Here is a 22906-nt window from a genome sequence, read left to right on the forward strand (position 1 = left end):
TTTTATTTAAGAGGTTTGTGGCGATTATGATTGAAGACCGATAAATCAACTAAACCTCCACTCCGGGTGAGTAGTTTTTCGGCAATCGTGATCACGGAAAAACCATTTTTAGAAAAATTTCAAGTTACCACTGCTCTTGGTAGACGAAGCGCGCTTGGAAGCGCTGTAACTTTCGATCTATTTCGCGGATCTCCATAAACATTTGGAAAAGCATTCTCAAGGAGTTGTACTTTCAGATAAAGTAGTAAAAATATTTATTTTTTTAAAAAATAAGGTATATATTCAACAAACAACGGAAGCTGGACAAGCCTTTATTACGTGGGAACAAGCTGAACATGAACGGGACAAGCCATCATCCAGCATAATTGTTTGTTGGGTAACCCCTTAAATAAAAATCACTTGTTTTTCGTGTTGTTTCGGTTGCTTTATTGATAATTTTTTTGAGACTTACACTTCCAAACTGTTTTTTTTCAGTATAGTTGTGGTATTGTAGTTATAATTTTGTTCAGCAAATCTTGGGTTTTATTTTCTTATCGTTTTGGGTTTGCTTAGTTACTTAACTTTCATTCTTTTAGCTAACACGGTTTTGCGGCTTTTATGATTCCATCTTATTTAGTTTTAGTTACTTTCCTGTGTAGTGCAATTGTTTTAGAAATATTATACATTTTTATTGTTAATAATCGTCAGTTTATGTGTTTGTCTGTTGCATGACAACTGGATCTTTTTAAGAAAATATCTGAAGAAAAAATCATACAGACGCCGGAATAAGTTTGCGTCGAGCTTAATCGATCAAGTTTTATGCATTCTTTTACTGGTCGAACTCAACGCAACATTGCTACACTTTTTAATATGTGTGTATGTGTAAAATCACTCAAAGCTATGGAGAGCGTGTTAACAAAATTTTGAAGAGCTAGGTATTTTGTTTCATTAGTTTCTTGTATGTATACATTATTTTACTTTACTCATTTTTGCGGATGCTATACGATGGAAAATAATTACTACCAGAAAGCATCAGAACAGCCAGAACAATTTGGTAGGTATTACATTTATTTAAAATTTTGCTATGATTTTACATATAGAATACGAATATGTTTAGTTCGCGATGTTTGGACTTTCAAACAAACAAGGAAATGTTTCGGCTGTCGATTTTCAGTTATGCGCGATTCACTTATTGCTGCTCTAATCTTTTTTTTTTACTGAGGAATCTTTTTCACTAAACTTTGCTTTGTTGAGAACAATTTCGTCAACAGTGCATATTATCAACTGATTATTCTTCTCAACTCGTTGCGATTTGAAAGAGTTTCATAACTGGAGAACGAAAACTTTCCGCAATGAATATTTAGCAAATGCATTCAACGCTCCTGAAAAACGTGCCTCTATGTAGTATTTTTTTCAATTACTAGATTTTCTTATATATAATATTGAATAGTGCGACTTTAAAACTTCTATTTGAGAACAGTTGTTTTTAGCATGATGTTGGTTATTTTTTTACTAATTTAGCTTTTGTCTACACTAGAGCTAGTAAGTTCATACCAATGAAATACATATCGTTTAGGATGCAAAAAATCAGGAAAGAAACGAAAACCTTTCTCCACATATTTTATTCTGGTAGGTTATAAATAAGGATAATAATAATGCATAGTAATCATAACAATACACCTGTGATTAATAGATAAATTTTCATTGATTTATAATCACTTGTTTCAAAAACAATTAATCGTTAAATAATTAATTGAATATGCAGTAAGTTCGATTTGATTGCTGAAAACACTCGATCTTCACTTGAAACTATTCATCAACTTTTTTTTGTTTGTTTTCCTTTTCTCCGCTGCTCGCCACGACAGCGTTGACTCTATTGCACTGATGAATACATTAGAAGCGAAAAAAAACCAGTAATTAGAGGTTGTTGTAAAATGTAATCCAAACGATAAATGAAAACTTCTTGCTTACGATTTGGATTAAGATTACTAACAAAAGTTTTAAAGAACTTCAACTGCTTTCAACGACGCAAGCGGGGCAGGTAGGGGTATAGGAAAAGGTAAAGAATAATATAATAGAGCTGTCACAATACGGTATAGCTTTGAAGAAAATATAACTGCTGACGCAACGGGACCATGGTAGACATTGCATCGCCTCCTCCTTTCACTCTCTATTGTTGTTATCTCGCTTCCACCGACGGGCTCAAGTTGGGATTAAGCCAGCAGGGAGCAAGATGGAGACAGGCGCGCTGATCCTGTTGTGTTTCCGTCGATCGTTCGATTCTTCTTTTTTCGGGATGTTATGCCGGGTTTGTTGTTTTAAATTATGCGAGGCAACAGGGCCGCATAATTGTAGTCCAGGACGACTGCCGGCGATGTCGTATGGAGCAGATGGGTCGTGGCAGCGGTAGTTGCCGTAGGTCCCGCCGTCGCTTGTGGTACCTGTGGCATCATGCTGCTCGAGGTGGCCGGATGGGGGGAAGCTCCGTTTGGTTTCGGGACCTTATGCTGGAACACGCAGTGCGGCTTACGACAACCGCCCGGCTGGTCCTCCCAAAAGCATGGCGTGGCCGAACGGGGCTTCTCAATTTTCATGTGACGCATCGTGCAAGTGCGGTTGTAGCACTTACCTTCGGCCCACATTTTGCAGGTTTCCTCATGGCCAAGTGCCGCCACTTCATGGCGGTACTCGCAATTTGTTCCTTTCTTACATGTCGAATAGTAGAAGAAGTAGCAGTCATGCAAATTTCTTGGCAAGTCCATAAATGGTTGCTTCTGTACAGGTGTCTTCCGCGGAAGTCGTCGCCTTCTTGGTTGAAGAATAATTTTCGCTGGCTTAATTTCGATATTTTGTGCTGTGGGAGTCACTTGCCAATGATCGATAGCAGCTTCCTGGCAAGCGAAGTTTCAAATAGATTGTCGTGTGACACGCCAAATGCACTCAAATATCAATTTTTTCGATAAAATTGGATAATAATACAATAACACAAATTACTTTTGCCATTCACTATGTAAAATGGATCCCTGTCAAAGAGCTCACCACTTTCTCCTTTATGTATAGTACTGTCAGTGTCACTATAGCTCTCACGCACACATGGGCAGTTCAGCGCACAACCCCACATCAAATCTCACTGATGATCCCAAAATAGTGCCGAAAAATCATCCAACACGGGTCCCATGTTAGACGACTGTTAAACGAATCAACGAATGTTGAACGAATCGTCGTACAACGTTGGACCGACGAAGAGCTCCAAGTTGAACGATTTTTAAACATCCTTATGACGGGAGGACTTATCGTTTTCACGCAACATTCATCGTAAACGCTCAAGCAAAAATATTAAAAATTAGAGTAATAAATACAAAGATTTAGGCTGTTCGCCACTCTGACGTATTTCATATGAGCTGTTCTATTTTACATCACCGACCAAGGGTCGATTTCTTTAACGCAATGCCGAGATGCAGTTCAACGCTTTTTCTTGAAAAGGGCGATACTAGCAGTGATACCATTCAAAGAAAATCAACAGTGAATATTTCCAGACTTGGTTTCATTTCCTATTTAAGAACTATTGTGTTTTTTACATCCTAGATTGCATGATTCAGTGATCGAAACCCAAAACTTCATAAAGTATTTGAAATTATTAAATTAAAATTTGTTTTTGCTATTGAAATTGACAAAATGATAGTATCGCCCCTTTGGCGATTGTTTACTTTTTCGGTCCCACCTATCAGCATTGAAGTATCGCCCTTACGTTTTTTTACAATAACTACCGTTCTACACCGCCGATTTCGTCTGTGTTTTTTCAATAGAGATCATTGTTACTATTTACAGCTGGTATCAGCTTGATAATCATAAAAAATACGAAAAAAACAGTTTCGCCTAGAACTGCTAGCAAAAAAAGTATCGCCCTGTTTGTTTGCATGGAGCGTGGAGGGCGAAACTTTAAATAAACAAACAAAAATACAGTTTCGCCCGTTGTATTTTTTGCTGTAGTTTAAGAAAGCAATATCGTAGAATCAAAATTTTTAGGTTAATTTGTTGCGTTTCAAAGCCCTCATTCGCATGTATGAAAAAAGCCCTATGTTTACATTTGTAAGTATCGCCCTTTTCACAAAAAAACGTTGAGTTCTATTTTACGGGCACTTTTCTGGATCACATTAAGAACAGCCCGACAACATGCGAACGCATCTTCGTTACCATCAGGGTTGCCAAAAATAAATCTGTATTTTTGTCCTAAAAAATCTTTTCATCTGTATTTACTCTTCGAAAAATCTGTGTCGATATCTGTATCGTATCAGTTGAGTCGTTTAACCTTTTGCTGGATTATTTATCGAAAATATTAATTCCTGCGGTTCAAATCAGTTGAGCAAGGACGTGTTCACATTTTCGTAAAAAAACACTACAAATCGTAACACAGATGCACCACTACTGGACGCCATTAGAAATTATACAGACTAGACAACCAATGTCAGACACACAGCACACACAACAATAAAACGCACAGTTTCTATCCCTTGAAAAAGGTGAAATAAATCACCGAAACCGTCGGACATTGAAGCAATACGTTGTTTTTGCTGTTTTTATTGACTGCTCAGCCGAAACTCGTTAACAAAGCAAATCTTAACAGTCGTTAAACATCCACAGATAAAAATAACAGAAATAAATTTAACCTTGAATTTATCACAGGACTATCTGTTATAGTAGAAGCACCGGTTATCGAGTTGATAATAACAAGGTAAAGAAAACATTTATAAAACTTAAACCTAAAGAACACTTTATAATATATAGGATTAAAGTTCTCTGTGCTTATATGTCTGTTCTCTGTGATTAAAGTACCGTTCGAGATCGCTTCCCGGACGTCTCGGAAAAAAGTATAAGTCAAACAACGTAAAAGCCGATGAATTTAGTTGTTCAAGTTTCCGAAAGTTTACGTATTAAATTTTCCGTTTATTCTGGGACGTCAAGCGGTAGCGTAGCAAGTGCGGGCAAACAGGCCTAGAAAAGCGATTTCCCTTGTTATGAGGGGCTGAATGTGATACGTGTCAATAACTCGGTACTAGCCGAATGGTTCAGCATGACGTAAGTTTCACTAAGGGATCATCCATAAATGACGCAGCATTATATGGGGAAGGGGGGAGTTTTGCATTTTGTGATGATGTGTGACGACGGGGGGGCTTGTAGGGGGTCATGTCAGGCTACGTAGATTTTTTAAAGGGGAATAAGTAACATATGTTATTTAAAAAAAATACGGCGTCGGGGGGGGGGGGAGAGTTACCGTTAAGCTACGTAATTACCAGGGCGGTATTTAGAGGTTTGTGACAAAATGCTACCACAGACTTACCAGACATGACTCTGAGAACAATTATATGAATCAAAAGTGATCACTATTTTAAATGAAGACTTTCTTTATCCATCATCGCCGCCTAGCGGCTATTCTTAGAACTACGTCATCTATTTGACACATGCATTGTGTTTGGCATGACGGTATCTACGTTGGTGTTTAAGTGGTCATTGAGTTGGAGTAGTATACAAAATGTGTGTGTGAGATTATTTCATCAGATTTAACCTCATTTTCCATAAGTAACGCCCGATTTAACATCAATCCTAGCACTTAACCACGCGTGGACCATTATGACTGACGATAGCAAAACCAATTACAACACAGAAGAAACAATTCATCAAATTGTTCAAGTGATAAAGAAAAGGAAACGAAATATGGAAAATAAAAAGTAACCATTGTTTCTCAGATTTTTGTTTTCATTTCCTACCAACGTACAAAAGAGTAAGGCAATAAACAAAATTATAATGGTAGACACATACGAATTGATTTACGGTTTCTCTTGGAATTTCTGGGTGTGTCTCGTATTTGCTTTTTAGATTTCGATATAGTGTTCACTTTTTTCAAAAAGCTTTGTATAAAAGTATTAAATATTTTATCAACCACTACGTTGAAGCATTTTAGACACAAATAGTCCTTATATAAATCAAAGTTCAAATAGCTTTTCATACGACTTTTTACATTATTGCGGTTCTGATAAAGCATCTTCGTAAATCTTTGCACAAAAACAGTGTACACCAGAAGTCCAATTTCGAACAACTTAGAGTTTGGTAATGTTCTGCCATTTTTTTAGCCTGGAGAATGTCAATATTCGGTCGTTCAACTCGTCTTCGCCTTTCTCTGCAACTAAACGTTTTTTACATTGCTGATGTAGTTTTCGCGCGGCAGCGCCAACAATGTACACAATAGCATTTAATTCGTGCGGCGTGTATCTCTTACGAGCATCAAATTCGATACGAAGCAACTTATAGCGATACTGAGTTATTTTTGTTGGTTGGTGTTTAACAAATGCAGAATCGTCATCGAGAACACATTGAGCATCGTCCTGTTCACAGTTGGCTCCAGGGATTTTGTTGTTTGCAGCTATAGAGGAATATTTGAAAGCCGCTGCAAATTGTGAAGCATTCGGACTATCGTTACGACCACATCGTCGGCGGATTTCTGAAAAAAGATTCTCGACCGTATCCTGACATAGAAAGTTGGTACAAAGGCGTTCAAACCCGAACTCTTCTGTCAGTTTCCTCCACAGCCATGAAAGAGCATTAATGTTGTTACGAAAGCCGTTAAGGCTGTTCGGTTTCCGTTGTGAAATTGTGAGGGACTTTGCATTGATTTTTGCCTGTTTTAACGTAAACGTGGGTCATTTTCGAAAAAAATGATGTAATTTAAAAGTGTTACCTCTTGTACAGTAAATGCCGAACTCTTTGTGTAGTACATACGACTAAGTTTTAACGCGGCTTCTTGCAGAAAATTCCAATGGGAAGAATTGGCTGTGATTGGTGATCGTAAAGGCTAGTGATGAAATTAAATGAGTTTTTTCTTATCCACTAAAAGAATGATATCATTACCTTAACAGAGTTTATCGCGGCTTTCGAGTTGAAAGCATCAAATAGATTATCGAAAAATCTTATAAAGCTTGCTGTGCACATCGCAGCTAGTGGTAGTATCCCCTTGTCAACATAGTACTCCATTCCATTGCCTGTAGAAATGCTCAGGGCTCGAACCGCTTGTGCCACGTTCATAGCACGGAAAGGAGCCGGAAATACACTTTTTTCTGTCAACCTTGGTACAAGTCGAGGGATGGAGTTGCAATCCAATTCGTATAATTTTTCGATATGGCTAAACGAAGCAACAGTTCCCTCAAACACAGCATTGTATCTCATCAACATACTTTTCGTGTTTTTAAGTAAGTGTGGGTTGTCGTAAATAACTGCCAGGCCTGTGCCTCCGAGCTGCATAACTGGTCTTTCCGTACTGGCTCCTGATTCTTTTACCATTTTTGTATTAGTGGTGCATTGGTCAAAGACCAACCCCACGGGATACAAACCCTTTACCCTTAATGCACGAGACAATTTTTTGATGAACTCCATCTGGATGTTGCTTCCGAGCGTATTATCCGCTAAGAGATATCCAACAGCCTGTGTGTATAAATAAGAAATGTAGTATGATGACAAGATGACATATGGCAATTATTTTGAATGCATACCTGTTTAAACCTCCTAGGTTTGTTCTTAGATCTACCAGGTGCATCATTCAGCTGAAAATTTTCCCACCGGTGTTGTTCTAAGGTATGAATACCCTGGACTAACACTGCGATTGCCTCCGTAGCCAGCCAGAAAGGGTTATTTTTTTCAATTTTTCGATCCACACCATCAGAAGGAAATCCAATAAACGAATCGCTTCTTGCATTGTAACTTAAACTGGGTTTTATCGCCATGCCATCCATAGCGATCACAATGGCCTTCTCCTTCTTAGAAAAATTTTGTGTTTTCCGTGCAAGTCGATTAAGTAAGGCCTCGTTGATCCCAGGAGCAAAGTGAACATCACTGCAGCTGCGTTGAAGTGTTCTCGTGCCGGGCAAACAAAGCACCTTGACTTGCTGGATGGAGCGATATGCAGATGGTCCCGCTAAATAGGTGTTTACTGCGAAATTTTTCATCCCGTTGGTGTATCTGCGCCCTTTTGGTTTTCTAGATTCGTTTAACAAAGAGTTGTGCAATATTTTGTTTTTCCTCACTTGCTTCAGCAACCGCGTATCAATAATATTCTGCGATTTCAACTGCATGATTTCCTTACGTAGTTCATAAATTTGTTGTTTCTTCTTCATTATTGATTTAAGTCGTCGTTTACTCTTTTGTTTCTCCACACGGAGAGATTTTTTTAATTCCCTTTGCCGCTGCTCTAGTTTTAAAACGTATTGCTTCTCTTTCCGATACAAAATCTCATAATTGTCATCTTTTGACCATGGATTGATTGGTTCAACACAAGTTTCATAATTTTGCAGCTTCTTTACCTGTTTGTTCTCAGCATCACCGAATGCGATCGCTGCTGCTTCCTCCAAATTTTGCTCTGATGAACAATTTTCAATAAATTCAATATCTTTATATTCGCCACATTCACTCAGTGGGCTTATAGCTTCGATCTCGAGCTGAATGGTTTTATAACACAACTGTAAATCACTAGTTTTATCCATCCCAAATCACACAAAATCGTTCGTTTGCCACAATTATAATAAAAACAAAAACAATTACGTGCGCTCAATAGTGTGCGGTGGCGCGCTTTTGATTTCTTTCGATCCTGTCATATGTCAACAAATGCGTGCCTCTCGTGGCAAATCCGAAAAGTACTGAGCAGTCGTGCTAAATTTTTAAAAAGGCCGTTAAATTTTTGCGACTCGTTGGAACATTTGAGTGTCATGTCTGGTAAGTCTGTGATGCTACGATGGGGGAGGGGGGGTGTTGAAAATTACTCAAAAAATGCTACGTCATTTATAGATGGTCCCTAAGAACGGGAACGAGATTTGAGCTGTAATAGGTGCGTGAAGAAATTGTTGGAGCGCGAAATGCGCGGACTACGTGATCAACTGAAGCAACAGGAAATATGTGGAGCATGCTGAAGGTCATCATAAACGGCTTGAGCAGGGGCAAAAGCAACACAATTTGCAGCGGCAAAAATAGGGGCGGATCGATCAGTCACAGAAGAGGGAGTTGCAGTTGCCGCAGCATAGTTCGTTGTCGGGGAATAGCTACAGTCGGATCTGATTATTGTCTAAGTAAAATTCTAAAGCAGCAAACAGTGTCAGAGGGTATACCGAATGTGTCCAAAGCGCATTGCAAAGCGTGCTATTGGTAGGGTCCAAGCTACCGCACGGGGTGCACTGGGGGCGTGTCGGGCTCGAATGATGACGCTGCCATTAATACCGACTAAACTCCATTGGGCTCCGCCATCGTTTCTTCCAGGAACTACCTCTCGGTATTACTTCTGGGGGGATGGCTGTACTTAATGTACTCATTCACTCTCACTCACGCGTTCATACGTCCTGTATGAGGCTTACTTGGGTGCTCTCTCTATCGCACCTTGATTCACTCTCAAACACTCCACATGAGGCTGACTTTTGTGCTCACCTTTTTCGTTCCTTGCGAGGCTGACTTGTGTGCTCACCTTACTCATTCCTTGCTAGGCTTACTTTTGTGCTCGCCTCACCCATACCATGTGAGGCTGACTTGGGTGCTCACCCTATCACCTGATTCATTCTCAATCGTGCCACTCTATTATACCTCTATCACTCCCTCTGGCATCCCATGTGGGACATTTTTCTTAGGCCCCACTTCTGACATACCATGCGAGGCTGACTTGTGTGCTCACCTTTTTCATTCCTTGCTAGGCTTACTTTTGTGCTAGCCTCTACCATATCATGTAAGGCTGACTTTTGTGCTCACCCTTAACATGCCGTGTGAGACTGACTTGGATGCTCATCCTTTCACTCCTCTGCCACGCCATGAGGCATCGATAGCTAAGTCCCAACATACTACGCTACGACCCTCCCGTCTTGGCATGAGGCAGTCCACTTATACGCCTATACACTCACTCTTCTGTCTTGCTTCGGGGTGGCTGGGTTTACCCCTTACGCGGTTGCCAGTCGCTGCGCCAAACCTGCCTCAGCATGAACAGACTATTCACTCCCTTTTTTACGCTTGGCATTTTTTGCTCCAACTAACCAATCACTAGTTAGCCGTGCCGTCGTCTGTTGCTCGGTTCGCCAGATTACCTGTAGCCTACAGGCAATCTGGGTGGTAGCAGCCGAGACTGCGTTCCACTTCTCCACCGATTGACACATCCGCTGAATAAGGGTATCAGGGGTTGTGTCCCAGCCACAGACGTCAAGCATTGCTCTTCTTTCGACGTCGAACCGAGGACATACGAACAGTATGTGTTCGGCAGTTTCGTCTACACGCGACTTCTCCCACATGGATAACTGCATGTTGTGGCGACTTGCGGTTGTTGACGATAACTACCTCCGTCTTATGATGAGCGAGCTCCAGGCCTCTCGCGCTCATCCATTCCTCCACCGTGTTGATCGCGTGTTCTGCGGTTAGTTCTACCTCAGGGATTGACTCTCCGTAGACCTCCAAGGTTACGTCGTCAGCAAAGCCGACGATCTTGACCCCAGAAGGGAACTTCAGTCTCAGAACCCCGTCATACATGAGGTTCCATAGCACTGGGCCTAGGATCGAGCCCTGTGGGACTCCGGCGGTAATCGGAACCCTTTTCTGACCGGCATCAGTTGCTTGACAGGCCGTCCGTACCTTCCGCGTACGAGGTTAGCCTGTTGAGGATAATCCTCTCAAGCAGTTTGCCAGTCGTATCGATCAGACAGATTGGTCTGTACGCCGATGGGTCGCCTGGCGGCTTCCCGGGCTTCAGCAACAGCACCAATTTCTGCTTTTTCCATCTATCGGGAAAACGGCCCTCGTCAAGGCATCTCTGCATAGCTAGCCTGAACATGTTCGGGTTCGCTATGATCGCTGCCTTGAGAGCGTTGTTTGGAAGTCCATCCTGCCCTGGAGCTTTGTTCATTGCTAGGGATTTCGCCACTACGAGTAGTTCTTCATTCGTCACTGGAGCCACCATTTCGGCCGTACCCGCACTGTCTCGTAGTGCAGGTGGCCAGGGGCTTGTGGCTCGAGACGGGAAGAGTACTTCGATAATCGTCGCCAACCGGTCCGGAGACCGTTCTGGGGGTGAAGAGCCCCTTTTGGTCTTGGCCATCACAATACTGTGGGCGTCTCCCCACGGATTCGCGTTGGCACTCTCACACAGACCAGACGGCGAGTACATCCGTATCATGTTGCAAGGTCACTTCAAGGATGTCAAAGCGCTCCGCGAAACTTTGTGAGCTACAAACAAAAGTTTTGAAGCGAGGCAAGCGCTGAAGAAGAAACAAATAGCAAAGTTTCTGGCTCTGTAAATGGAAATGTTAGAGATGAGGGATGATCGAAAGCTGCGGCAGAGATGAAGATTGGCTGTGTAGAACAGAGAACATGGCAAATGATGGAGTGTATGAAGTGCCTTTGCAGCGTGTTGGTAATTCTATTCCGTTTGAGGAGAGAACTATGCTGCAGCCTCTTGATAACTATCTTTCAGGTGCTAGAAATGTCGATCGTCCTTTTCAAAGCGGAACTTTGACGACAACCACGCCCGGCCAACAGTCGTATAGCATCTATTCAGCACCGACAGTGTCTAATCTAGCATCTGTTCCAGCCCCCATCTTTGCGTATCAGTAACCAGTTCCGGTGGCAGCGATTCTGACAGTGTGCTATCCACATCCGCTAGTTTCGAGTTTTCAGTTTCTAACACCCACGTATCAAGGTACTGGACTACCACCGATGGTAACATCTACCCCGCAACCAGATCAACGCGCATTGCTACAATAATTAGTTTACATTCCGCAAGCTGTTCCCCGAGGAAAAGGCCCACAAAGCATATTTGACATGTTCGAAGGGATGCGATGATTGCGACAGATGTAGCATAGGTTCCTCAGGATGTCTCCGATTGCACGATGGGTGTTGGTGAATGAGAAGTGTCTAACTAAGCACTTTAAGTTCTGCGAATGGAAAGTTCCGTGTGATAATAACGGATGTAGTGTAGATCTTCATCGGTTACTGCATGATGATAGCAAGCACGGAAAACAAATTCCCAGCAGTTCGGCGCAAAACGTCTCCTGCAACACTCATCACTGTTCGCTTGGCGAAGTTCTGCTAGAGTACATCCGAGTTACGGTGCATGGAAGAGAGAAGTCGATTAACATATATGCCTTCCTCGATGCTGGGTCGACCTCTACACTGATGGGAGGAGCTAAACCTTAACGGTGAGAAGACACCCTTGTGTATAACTTAGACCGGTGGATAAGGTAGAAACGAGGAAGACTCGGTGAAATGTGCGATGGATATCGCCGACAAATTTCGACTTGACGTTTTCATCTACCGCACAGTGCGCACAGTACAAAGTTGAAATCTTCCCTCGCCATCCATAGTGACGGACCTGGCGAAACACTGTCAACACCTAGCTGGACTGCCTATTGAGTCGCACACCTCGTATTCTGTTGGGTGCCGACAACACTAGGTTAGAGTAAGTTTGGTACTGGAACAAACCTAGTATTTGCTTGACTCACGAGAAGCAAGTGCAAATCAGCCCACTGTTGTTTTGCCACGAATGGGTTGGCTGATCTATGGTCCATGCTTTGTACGAAAACCAACGAAAACCAACAGAGACAGTAACGGCCAATTTCTTCACTGGATGAAAACCGGTTTTCGCTGAAAACCAGTTTTCGGGTTGCTGGTGGCCAATTAGCCGAAAACCGGTTTTCATCCAAGTAAAGAAATTGGCCGTAAGAATAACTACCACATTTGCCAATACGAGGCGCTGCACCCGACTGTTAAGAGCTCTGGATAGCCTCGGAGTACAACCTGCCGAGGAGTCGTTGCTGCCGAAAGAAGACAGACCAGCATTGCTGCAATCAGACACGAGGAGACTGGAGAAAGGATACGAGACCGGTCTTTTGTTGCGATATGATGAAGTTCGGTTACCGGACAGTAAAAATATGGCCTTGTAGCGCCAGAAGTGTCTTGATAAGCGCCCGGTTTGGAAGCCTGAATTGGCGAAATATCTTCACTGGAAAATTCTGAACTACAAGGCGAAAGGATATATTTGTACGATTTAAGAATTTATGCACAAGGAACGCTCGTTTGAAGGACATCAAGTTACGCCACTTCATATTTAGCTATGCTTCCGGTTGACCAAGCCCGAACTACTACGCCAGGCATTTAACTCCTACCGTCAGACTAGGTATAACCACCTCGTTCATTTTGTTCGCAACAGAACGTCGGTTTCCCTTAGACTGCCTCTCGCTTCCGATAGTTTGCGCATTGCTCTAGGAAAGGCAGCAGGCGGTTTACCAGACACTTTCACGTTGGATTTCTGGTTGTAGTCGGTCCTGGTTATAATAAAAATCTCGCTTTTCAAGTCACAGGTACAGACAGCCTGCCAAACCAGACAATTTCATATGATTGAAAATTTCACAATCGAACTTCTTCGTGTACAACTGCCGTGATCGTGTTTTGGCCGTCTTGTTTTGTTTATCGTCGCGATTTGTAGTCACTACCGTTTGTATGATTATTTACATCACTCCGAGCTGGATTGCGGCATCTGATCTGCGTATTTTTTGTTGGCGTCTTTCGATGTAGTACAGTAGTGCTGGAGATGAACCGTGCAAAGTTTGCGAAAAGAAGTATATTTGGAAATTGCAACCGCGCAGATAGTAATTTTTAACGACGAAATAAATTTATATGAAAAAGACAAATAACTTTTGGGAAACAAGTTGTCATCAAGAATAAATGAGCTAATAAAAATTGTAATATTTTACATAATAAAATTTAAATTACTCATCATTTATAACAAAAAACTACATAATACATTCTATATTCACTAAAAATATTAGATGACAACATGCGACGGTATCTACATTTCAACTCATCAAGTCGCATCAGGTTCACTATCTTTTGGTTCACTTGGTGTATCATTTCCATTGCCATTAGAAGAATCTGTAAAAATAATAGGACGGGATTTAGTGTACACTACTTTAGACGACTAGCGATCTAACCAACTAATTACCGTTAGAGCATTTAGTTTCAGTTATTATTTCACATTGTCCTCCGCCAGAGTCCACAACGTCTACTCCGTGATCCGTATCCGATTTGTTCTTTTTCTTTATCTCGACGTGACCAAAACAATGCTCGCATTCATCTTCGCTCTCCGATGAACTTTCGCCAAACTCCGTCGGTTTTCGGTAAATGCAGCAACATTTGGATTTCTTTTTGTTCATGTGCTCATTATCCACCGTTCCATTGGTCCATTTTACCTGCTTGGTTGTACGAGGTTTCTGAAGCCGCAGACGTAAAACTGGTGCCTGAAAGTAGATAATTTTTTTAGCTTTTTTGCCTATCGCGAAAACACCAAACCTCATGTACAAAATTGATTTTTAGTTAATAGCATACAAAGTCTCGATATAGCTCGTCCCAAGTATGTGTTGTTTTACTTGTTTATTAAGGCCTCAACCATTGTGGTCATCCGCTTATCCCTAGTCTGTGTGATTTTGGATATTTTAGGTGCGATCATTACTTTTTAATCATCTAGTGACATAACAAGTTGTGCATAACAACTATTCATTTGAATAACATATAATCACGTACATGCTAGTGTTTGATAAAACTTTATTAGAGCTATAATATAAATGCTTATCCTTGAATTCCATATCTTGCTAACACCGGAGAAATATCATTGAATAATATGGCTTTTACGTAGTTGTTCGATCTGCTCATCGCTGTAGTTTAGCACCTCGTGCAGAACTTGATGGGTGTGCTCCCCTAGCAAAGGTGGTGCTGTTCTCGCACAGTTGCTGGCTTCACTGAAAACAACTGGAGGTCCAACCACCTTCACCTCACCAGCAGTGGAATGTTGTAAGCTTTTGACAATCCCAATATCTTGAATGTGTTGATCTTGGAACACTTCAGCCATACTATTGATCGGCCCTATTGGGAACGGAGCGTGTTCAAAAATAGTCATCCATTCGGAGGAGCTACGTTGTTTGATTATCTCTGACAAAATAGAAATCAGCTCCTGGCGATGCTTAACCCGAGTTTGATTAGTTTTAAATCGTTCGTCTTGTGCCACTTCCGCTATTCCGAGATAAACGCAGAGGGCTTCGAATTGAGCATTACTTCCGCAACCAATCGTTATGTAGCCCGTATTCGTTTGAAACGCTTCGTAGGGAACAATACTTTCATGAGCAGTTCCCCACCGTTTTGCATCCTTGCCTGCATTCAAATAATTGCTGGCCACATTAATCAAACATGCAACCTGAGTCGAAAGTAAATTTACATCGATTTTCTGACCACGGTTCGTCTTACTGCGCTGCAGTAAAGCAGCCAAAATTGCTCCATGAGCATACAGTCCGGTTGCTATGTCGGTAATTGCCACTCCAACTTTTGCAGGTGGTCCATTTTCATTTCCTGTTATATGCAAAAGACCTCCAATTGATGCAGCGATGACGTCATAGCCTGGTTTAGTTTTGTACGGACCTGTCGAACCATATCCAGTAATTGAACAGTAGATCAACCTTGGAGCAACCTCTCTGATACTTTCATAACCAAGTCCCATTTCATCCAACTTTCCGGGAACATAATTCTCAACCAGCACGTCGCATTTTCGAGCGAGATCATAAATCACATTTTTACCCTTCTTCAAATCTACGCATACGCTCTTCTTATTTCGATTCGCTGCCATAAAGTAAACGGCATCCTCTGAATCTTTCAAAAACGGTGGACCCCACTTGCGCGATTCGTCACCATGCACAGGTCGCTCAACCTTATAGACGTCTGCTCCTAGATCTGACAAAACCATTGTACAATACGGTCCAGAAACGATTCGTGTCAGATCCAGAATCTTAATTCCTTCCAATGGATAACAAGGTTTAGTAGAATAATTCAAAACATTTCCTGTGAGAAATTTCCTCTCTGTCAACGACGAACGCCAAACAGCGCAACGAATTAGCATGTCGCAATATCGGAACATTTTAATGTCTATTTGTTAAGCTACACCGATAACACTCTGCAGATCACAAGTTTATTTTCCGTTCGACAAATGTAATCTACTGTACTGTGTGACACCGTACAATATACTCTCGTCGCTTACATCTTATCTCGTCAGCTAATGAAAGTGCGTTTCTGCGGTACTCACCTGCTGGGTACTGGTACTGGGAATCTGTTCCTGCGTGAGCGATTCGGTGATCGTTACGCTATCAACCACGTCCGATCGGATCATCAGACTAGGAGGCTCTGATGACATGTAAAGATCTGAAGATTACCACACAAGATCTATTTTTACAGAAGTTTTGAAACTTGTCACTAGCTACAGTTTACAGCTTTTTAGTTTTCAGAGCAACTCGCTGATTTTACAAGGCTCACACACAAGTAAACACAAAATTTTGTTTCAAAACTGTCAAACGCCACAGAACAGCAAAACGATAAAATTTTATAAGACTATTTTTCAGAAGGGCATAAGTAAAAAACTCTGCAGCTCAGTCAAACTCCCAGTGAGCAAATTTTCTGGCAGAGACCGCTCTGCTAGATTTCTGTAAGTCTTGGTTTGGCAGCCCTGTCAGATTTCTGCGCGTATCCTGTCGGGTTAGTTGAGCTAGGGCGAACTCGGTTTCGCTCGCGTTTTCTGGCAAATTTTGAGAGGAACCGAGCTAAACTCCGACATAAACTGTGCAAAGATCCTGGCAATTCCTACCTGGTAGAATTCAGTACGAATCGAGCAAAACATCTGACAAAGATGTGGCAGAAAGCGTGCAGAGATCTTGGCCGTACATTTCTGAGTGGATTCTGGATAAAAGTGAGCAGCATCGGTTGGTTTAACCGCTTCTGTCAGAAACGGTTGTTGCATTTGAGCGAATTCGTTGCCAGAATTCTCGCACAAATCGCGCAAAATGCTCGCAGAAACTCTGCCAGCATCAATTTCGCTTTGCTCAACTTTTGCTAACTTTCTGCTTGCCACGCTGACCGGGCTAAACCCACACTACTTTTACAGTAAACGGCAAGTTACGGCGGATAGCCTAGAACAACGATTCAATAGCCTACCGATCGCCAGCATCTAGTTTAACCTGCCTGTCCGCCATTTCGTTTACTGGGAAGACGCTGAATCAAAAGAGATTATAACTACTAGAGGTCGCATGTCGCTGCTAACACTGAAAATTTATCATCTAGCTCTCACATAGGCTAGGCCCATTAGTTTGACACCTATTGCCCCAGGTACACACATGTCAATGTGTGGGATACAACATGCTAGAGTGAGACCCCATGTTTCAGTTCGTAAATACATGGAGACAGTAGCGCTTTGCTCCCTCTAGTAGCTATAATCTCTTTTGCTGAATCCCTCTGGATAAAGACTCGACACGTCAATCGTTTGTTTACCATTTATCTGTCAGTGTCATTCCAATTGAGCAGGAGACCAGAGGGATTCAGCGTCTTTAAGTCAAACCTTTGGTATCCTGGCCGGTCAAACCATTCGGAATTTGATACGGAATCCTGAATGGAGTCAGTATGGATTTGATTTGGAATCCATACTGACTCCATTCAGAAATCTGAACCGGTTCCGGTTTAACTGCGTGAATGGCCGGGGCCAGTTCCAGCTCAAATGCAACAACCGATTGAGCCGGAATCCATATTGAATTCCAAACCGATATCAGAATAGGTTCAACTGGGAGGCTGTGAACTCAAGCCCAGTAAAGTTCAGTCGGAAATGAGCCAGGATTCCGACTGGTTCCAGTTAGTATTCCAGCTCCACCCGAACAGAAAGTAATATCGAAATTGATCGTAGAAATGTTGAATTTACAAGTTTTATTTGCTAACAACAACTTTTCTTGTAACATCAATGTACTTATGATGCAGTCCTTCATGCCTCAAAAATCTACAACGAAAAAACAATGTAAATCGATGTTTTTGATTTCAGAATGTATGGGAAAAGGTCAATTTTTTCATTGTTACATCCCTCAAGGCTGTTCGCAATGCTGAGATGTAAAATTGTTTCAAAATGACAAGCCGTCGGATAATTTGGATCTGTCAAAATACATCTAGAACACGGTGTTCCCAATGCGATGATTTAGCTACCTGTTCTAAATGCTGTTTATTTGATTTTGTTAATGTTTGTCACTTATGTGGCACATATTTTTTCTGCTGTCAGCTGTCACACATACCAATGAAAAAAAAATTAGAACAGTGTGCTATTCGTGTTTCAAATTGTGGAAAATTTAAAACAGAATAGTCGAGCTGTTCTAAATCTGATGTAAAAAAGTGCTCGAAAAATAAAACTGCATCTCAGCATTGCGATCGATCTGTTTTAGTCTGTGATGTAAAATAGAACATCCCATATAGAATACATCAGCGTTGCGAACAGCCTTAGTTGTGACGACTGTCAGCAGAAAAAACATTATGTGTCACATAAGTGACAAAGAATAACAAAATCAAATAAACCACATTTAGATCAGGTGGCTAAATCATCGCATTGGGAACATCGTGTTCTAGATGTATTTTGACAGATCCAAATTATCCGACGGCTTGTCATTTTGAAACAAATTTACATCAGAGCGTTGCGAACAGCCTTATTGCACGTAAAAAGCTGGATAAAATTAACATACTATAAAAAATTAAATAATCTATGAAAAAAGACTATTACGTTACAAATTGCTTTTGGCTTTACACAATGACGTACCTAAATATACCGCCAGTTTTATTTTTTTTTAGGAAATGCGTAAAAATACTCGAGGAAAATTTCATGTTTATGTTTTGCTGACGTGATAGACTACGCACAAAAAGAATTTTTGTGATTTTGAACTGTTACGTTACATATAAAAAAGCGACCGAAAACTTTATCATACAAAAAACTGATGAATATTTGTTTCTTCGCCTACTCCTTACAGTTACGTTTACTTAACTTAAATCTACCTGAAAAAATATAGCATGCAAAAAATAAATAGTTTAGCGTTCAATTTTTGCTTGTTTTTGCTCAATAAGAGGCAATGTAAAATCGTGCGTAATATTTTCGATGTCAATAACAATTTTGAGTTGACAGTTGCATTGCTCGATACTTCAGGATGTCTATTACCCACAAAAAATCAAAAAAGTGCGGAAATAAAAAAAAATATTTTTCACATGGTTTCATTTTTCGCGTTTTGGTCCATATGTCAAAGTAATGGGATACCATACGCTCAAGTGAGACTCCATGTTTCAGTCCGTGAATACATGGAGACAGTAGCGCTTTGCTCGCTCTACTAGTTAAAATTTCTTTGGTGAGAACGCACATGAAAGTGATGTTTAATTGCATGTGGTTTTATCGTGCCGATAATTTTCCTTTAACCAAAACAATACAATTTTATGAATAAATCTGGTATATTATTCGCAAAACATGAATAATTGAACACGAAATTACGTTATTTTATTCTTATATCAAGATTCTTTTCATAAATAGGAATATAAAATACAAGCTATTCTTTCCAACGCAATTTTCTCATCAGCTTATTATATTTAGTGCCTTATGAAATGTTGACGTCGATATGTATACAGGGTGTTTGGTTCATGGTTAAGAATCTCTCGGGGGGTGATAGACTGCCATATTTGGAGAAAAAAATTGTTCTACACATACCATCAAATCTCAACCGTTACAGAGTTATTGAACTTTTTGTGTAAAAAACTTATTTGTCTTAAAATACCTCTAACTTTAAAAGTATTCTTTGTATTTTAAATGTTTCAGTTCCATTCGAAAGGTGAGAAAATTTCCTATTGAATGGTGTTCTCATATCTTTTAAGTAGTTAGTTTTAATTACCTTTTAGCTGTAAAGTAGTTAAAAGTTAATGTTTTTGAGGAGGTTTTTGCTAATTTTCTCGAAATAATGAAGTATGATTATAGCAATATCTATTATCCAAAAGTTGGATTTTTAGACGATTCATAATTTGTTCTTGGACGTCATATTTCTATCTCTTCTCATTTCTTTGTAATTTCATTACTATACTTTTCCTGTAACCGACTTGCAAGTGCTTAAAAGACTCTAATCTAAAAAATATGCTTTATATCGTTATTTACAAGATTTCATTGGAAAGCTGAGAAAATTTCCTATCAGTGTATGTACAAATATCTTTTAGTTAAGTGTACTAAATGATTTTTTACTAACGAAATAACTCAAAATTTCTGTTGTTGGAGAGTTTTTTAATTATTCTAATTAATAATCAACCAAATTTTGTTGTTACTATTGTTTATTTGATGCCCCTTAATGTTCTCTATAACTTTTTATTTGACACTTTGTCTATATCTCTTTTAATTTTGCTGCTATTTAATAGTTAACACAGCATGAGCTCGCCACAAATGTAGTGGGTTCGAAATCGTTATTTTTGCATATGAAACGATGTGATAAAAACGATTTTGCGTCGAAACCAAAAGAGATAATTGAATGGAGTCAAAGAAAGAACTGTAGAACTTGCTGAGATGCATTATTTCCATGATAATAATGGTGATGTTTATTATTTACTATTTTAAGAAAATTAACGAAAATGCTAATAATAGCACTAACTTTAAACTAATTTACTTTTAAAAGAATACTAAATTCACTTAACTGAAAGGTATTAATACTTTTTCCACTGTAAAATTTTCCTGGCTTTCGAATAAAAATGAAAAAAGTACAATAAGTGCCATAATTTTTCAATTAGAGCTGGTACTAGTGGAAATGAGATAAAAATATCCATGTTGAATAACCCAAAATCATGAAAATAAGAAAAGGTAAGTGTATCATGTCAAAGAACGAATTAAGCAGCACACCAAGACTAACAATCTGAATTATTAAAAGGATGAGGTTAACTATTAGGATTTTCAAGAAATGAACGAAAAATCGTTCAAAATTGTTTAATTTTCAATTAATTACTTTGAAAAGGCTACTTAAACCCATTAGCTGAAACTTGTGAGGGCATCACTCAATACGAAATTTTCTCACCTTTCGAATGGAACTAAAACATTTAAAATACAAAGTATACTTTTAAAGTTAGAGGTATTTTAAGACAAATAAGTTTTTTACACAAAAAGTTCAATAACTCTGTAACGGTTGAGATTTGATAGTATGTGTAGAACAATTTTTTTCTCCAAATATGGCAGTCTATCACCCCCCGAGAGATTCTTAACCATGAACCAAACACCCTGTATGAAAAGACACGCACACAGAGATTATCCATTTGATTTAACCTAAACGTCAAAAAATTCCTACCGATTTAACCTCAATCTCGCACTAACACAACTGCACATGGATTAGTCCATGGATTTTATTTTTATTTACATTTTTTTTATTTTCTTTCGTGTAGCGCTAGTGAGTCAGTCGCGATCGTCGCAGCGCAAAATTTGTGGTAAATAAACAGTGTTTGAAATTGTTTTGTTGATCCAATTGTGCTTATTAGCTGAAAAGCTGTATTTTCCTTGTATTACAGTGTGAAAAATTATTTCTTGCGCATAACTGCAGTTGAAGCCAGGGACGTAAAAGTGAACTCGCGATCGATTGCGAAATATCAACGGAGCGTGAAAAATGTTTGCATATAAGAGTTCGTCTTCGACGGACGAAAAACATCACCCAATTGCATCCAGAGCTACTAGTGAAGGTGCCGAATCACAATTCTCCTCCGGGAGTAGTAACACTGAAGAAGATGAGGGTGGAGAGTACTGTGAAAATTCTCCATGGGTATTTATTCCGGAACCAGTTTTTGCGAAAATATTTCTCGCGTTGGAGCCGAGGGACATCCTGAACGCAGGACAATCTTGTAAGCGCTGGAACAAACTATCACGAGATGACTACATATGGCGGAAATACTTCCGGAGAGAATTCAACGTTGAAATGAACATTGGATTGAAGCCAGGTAATACAGGGATTCGCTACCATTTTGCTACGGGTTTGGCTGGTGACATAATTACGTCTCACCGTTTGTGTACCGACAGGGCAACATGTCTTGTGTTATTACGTATGAGCCACACTGTTGCAATAGTAGCAAACCCTTCACGATATGGTCGAACGAGGCGAAAGATATATGCAAAACATGCCTATTTTTGCTTTACGCGCATGTGTTTGTGATAATTATTTATCAAAACAAGGCTTGCATAATTATTGTATATTCATAGTTGTTTGGAAATTAACGATAGCTTGTTGCAATCGTGGTTTGGGCTTATTTCTTTGTTACGGTATCAATTGTCTTATCCCTGTGTCTTTTTTAGGAGCGGAATCCTGGCGATCTGAGTACAAGCGACTGACCGATAATGTGCCAATGGTGATGACCGATGTACTGACGAATCATTCGCATCAGGTGTTGCATGTCAGCTTCTCGCATAATGGCAAAATGTTTGCTACCTGTTCCAAAGACGGATTCGTCATTGTAAGTACTTTTTAGGAAGGAACAGCTAGTTTGTATTATTTTTTTTTTTTTTTTTTTTTTTTTATTTCAATTATAGAGGTTTTAACCTTAAGGTCATTCGCCTCTTCGGGTTAGAAAAATCTCTTAGGAAAAATTTCTAACCCTATGTGCGGGGTCGGGACTCGAACCCAGGTGCGCTGCGTACAAGGCAATTGATTTACCAATACGCTACGCCGACTCCCTAGTTTGTATTACTTTGTTTGCTCACATGCTTTACATTGAGCCGACAGCTGATTAATGTCCTGTAAACGATTCAATACAGTGAATGTTCGATATATTGATTGCCATAACAATTATTTTACTATATCTTTATTGTCTTAAAAATCTGTTGATAAGAGCTTTAGAAGTGATTATCTTTTCTTTGGGCGTAACTGGGATTTGCGTCGGACGAACAGAGTCTATCGAACAATGCACTTTGCCCGATGCGACGAACACCAAGCGGAAAACAAACTGTAACGTCTATCTAACCTTCATTTAATACAGGAATCAGAAATGATTCCTGATTCCTGAATCGGACTTAAAAACGATCTTGAATTTCATA

At 40.1% G+C, this 22906-nt stretch overlaps 4 protein-coding genes across 9 annotated transcripts in view; 1 reads left to right on the top strand and 3 right to left on the bottom strand.

Annotated features, from left to right (window-relative positions):
* Positions 1 to 399: 399 nt before the first annotated feature.
* Positions 400 to 3030, bottom strand: LOC131682371 (zinc finger CCCH domain-containing protein 11A-like). Its single transcript, XM_058963796.1, has one exon. The coding sequence runs from the start codon at positions 2739 to 2741 to the stop codon at positions 2298 to 2300; it is 444 nt and encodes a 147-aa protein (XP_058819779.1). The 5' UTR covers positions 2742 to 3030; the 3' UTR covers positions 400 to 2297.
* A 10726-nt stretch (positions 3031 to 13756) lies between these two features.
* LOC131682375 (E3 ubiquitin-protein ligase PPP1R11) lies at positions 13757 to 16330 on the bottom strand. 2 transcript variants are annotated; one of them, XM_058963799.1, is made up of 3 exons: positions 16109 to 16330; positions 13985 to 14279; positions 13757 to 13914 (listed from the first exon to the last, which is right to left on the bottom strand). In XM_058963799.1, exons 1-3 carry the CDS (start codon positions 16214 to 16216, stop codon positions 13847 to 13849), a joined length of 471 nt encoding a protein of 156 aa, XP_058819782.1. In that variant the 5' UTR covers positions 16217 to 16330; the 3' UTR covers positions 13757 to 13846. The 2 variants fall into 2 exon arrangements, with proteins under 2 accessions (XP_058819782.1, XP_058819783.1); XM_058963800.1 differs by having other exon boundaries at positions 13816 to 13914; positions 13974 to 14279.
* Positions 14300 to 16094, bottom strand: LOC131682374 (succinate--hydroxymethylglutarate CoA-transferase). Its single transcript, XM_058963798.1, has one exon. It carries the CDS (start codon positions 15941 to 15943, stop codon positions 14648 to 14650), a length of 1296 nt encoding a protein of 431 aa, XP_058819781.1. The 5' UTR covers positions 15944 to 16094; the 3' UTR covers positions 14300 to 14647.
* Positions 16331 to 21211: 4881 nt separating the features above from the next.
* Positions 21212 to 22906, top strand: part of LOC131682378 (F-box/WD repeat-containing protein 5) — a 32414-nt gene continuing 30719 nt past the window's right edge. Inside the window, exons 1-3 of one of the 5 annotated variants that reach the window (XM_058963806.1) lie at positions 21212 to 21312; positions 21372 to 21816; positions 22169 to 22326. In XM_058963806.1, the coding sequence (XP_058819789.1) occupies positions 21489 to 21816; positions 22169 to 22326 (486 nt within the window). In that variant the 5' untranslated portion in view covers positions 21212 to 21312; positions 21372 to 21488. Of the gene's footprint in view, positions 21817 to 22168; positions 22327 to 22906 lie in introns of all 5 variants that reach the window. The other 4 variants (XM_058963805.1, XM_058963808.1, XM_058963807.1 and 1 more) reach the window with 4 other exon arrangements.

This window comes from Topomyia yanbarensis, chromosome 2 (genome assembly GCF_030247195.1).
Source record: "Topomyia yanbarensis strain Yona2022 chromosome 2, ASM3024719v1, whole genome shotgun sequence".
In the NCBI taxonomy this organism is placed as follows: Eukaryota; Metazoa; Arthropoda; class Insecta; order Diptera; family Culicidae; genus Topomyia; species Topomyia yanbarensis.

Excerpts from the sequence above, each read along its gene's own strand:
- LOC131682375 (XM_058963799.1), bottom strand. The coding sequence starts at position 16,216 with ATGTCATCAGAGCCTCCTAGTCTGATGATCCGATCGGACGTGGTTGAT. Across the intron at positions 14,280-16,108 it reads CCAGTACCAGTACCCAGCAG|GCACCAGTTTTACGTCTGCG; the intron begins GTGAGTACCGCA and ends ATCTACTTTCAG. Across the intron at positions 13,915-13,984 it reads TGAAACTAAATGCTCTAACG|ATTCTTCTAATGGCAATGGA; the intron begins GTAATTAGTTGG and ends TTATTTTTACAG.
- LOC131682374 (XM_058963798.1), bottom strand. The coding sequence starts at position 15,943 with ATGTTCCGATATTGCGACATGCTAATTCGTTGCGCTGTTTGGCGTTCG.
- LOC131682371 (XM_058963796.1), bottom strand. The coding sequence starts at position 2,741 with ATGGACTTGCCAAGAAATTTGCATGACTGCTACTTCTTCTACTATTCG.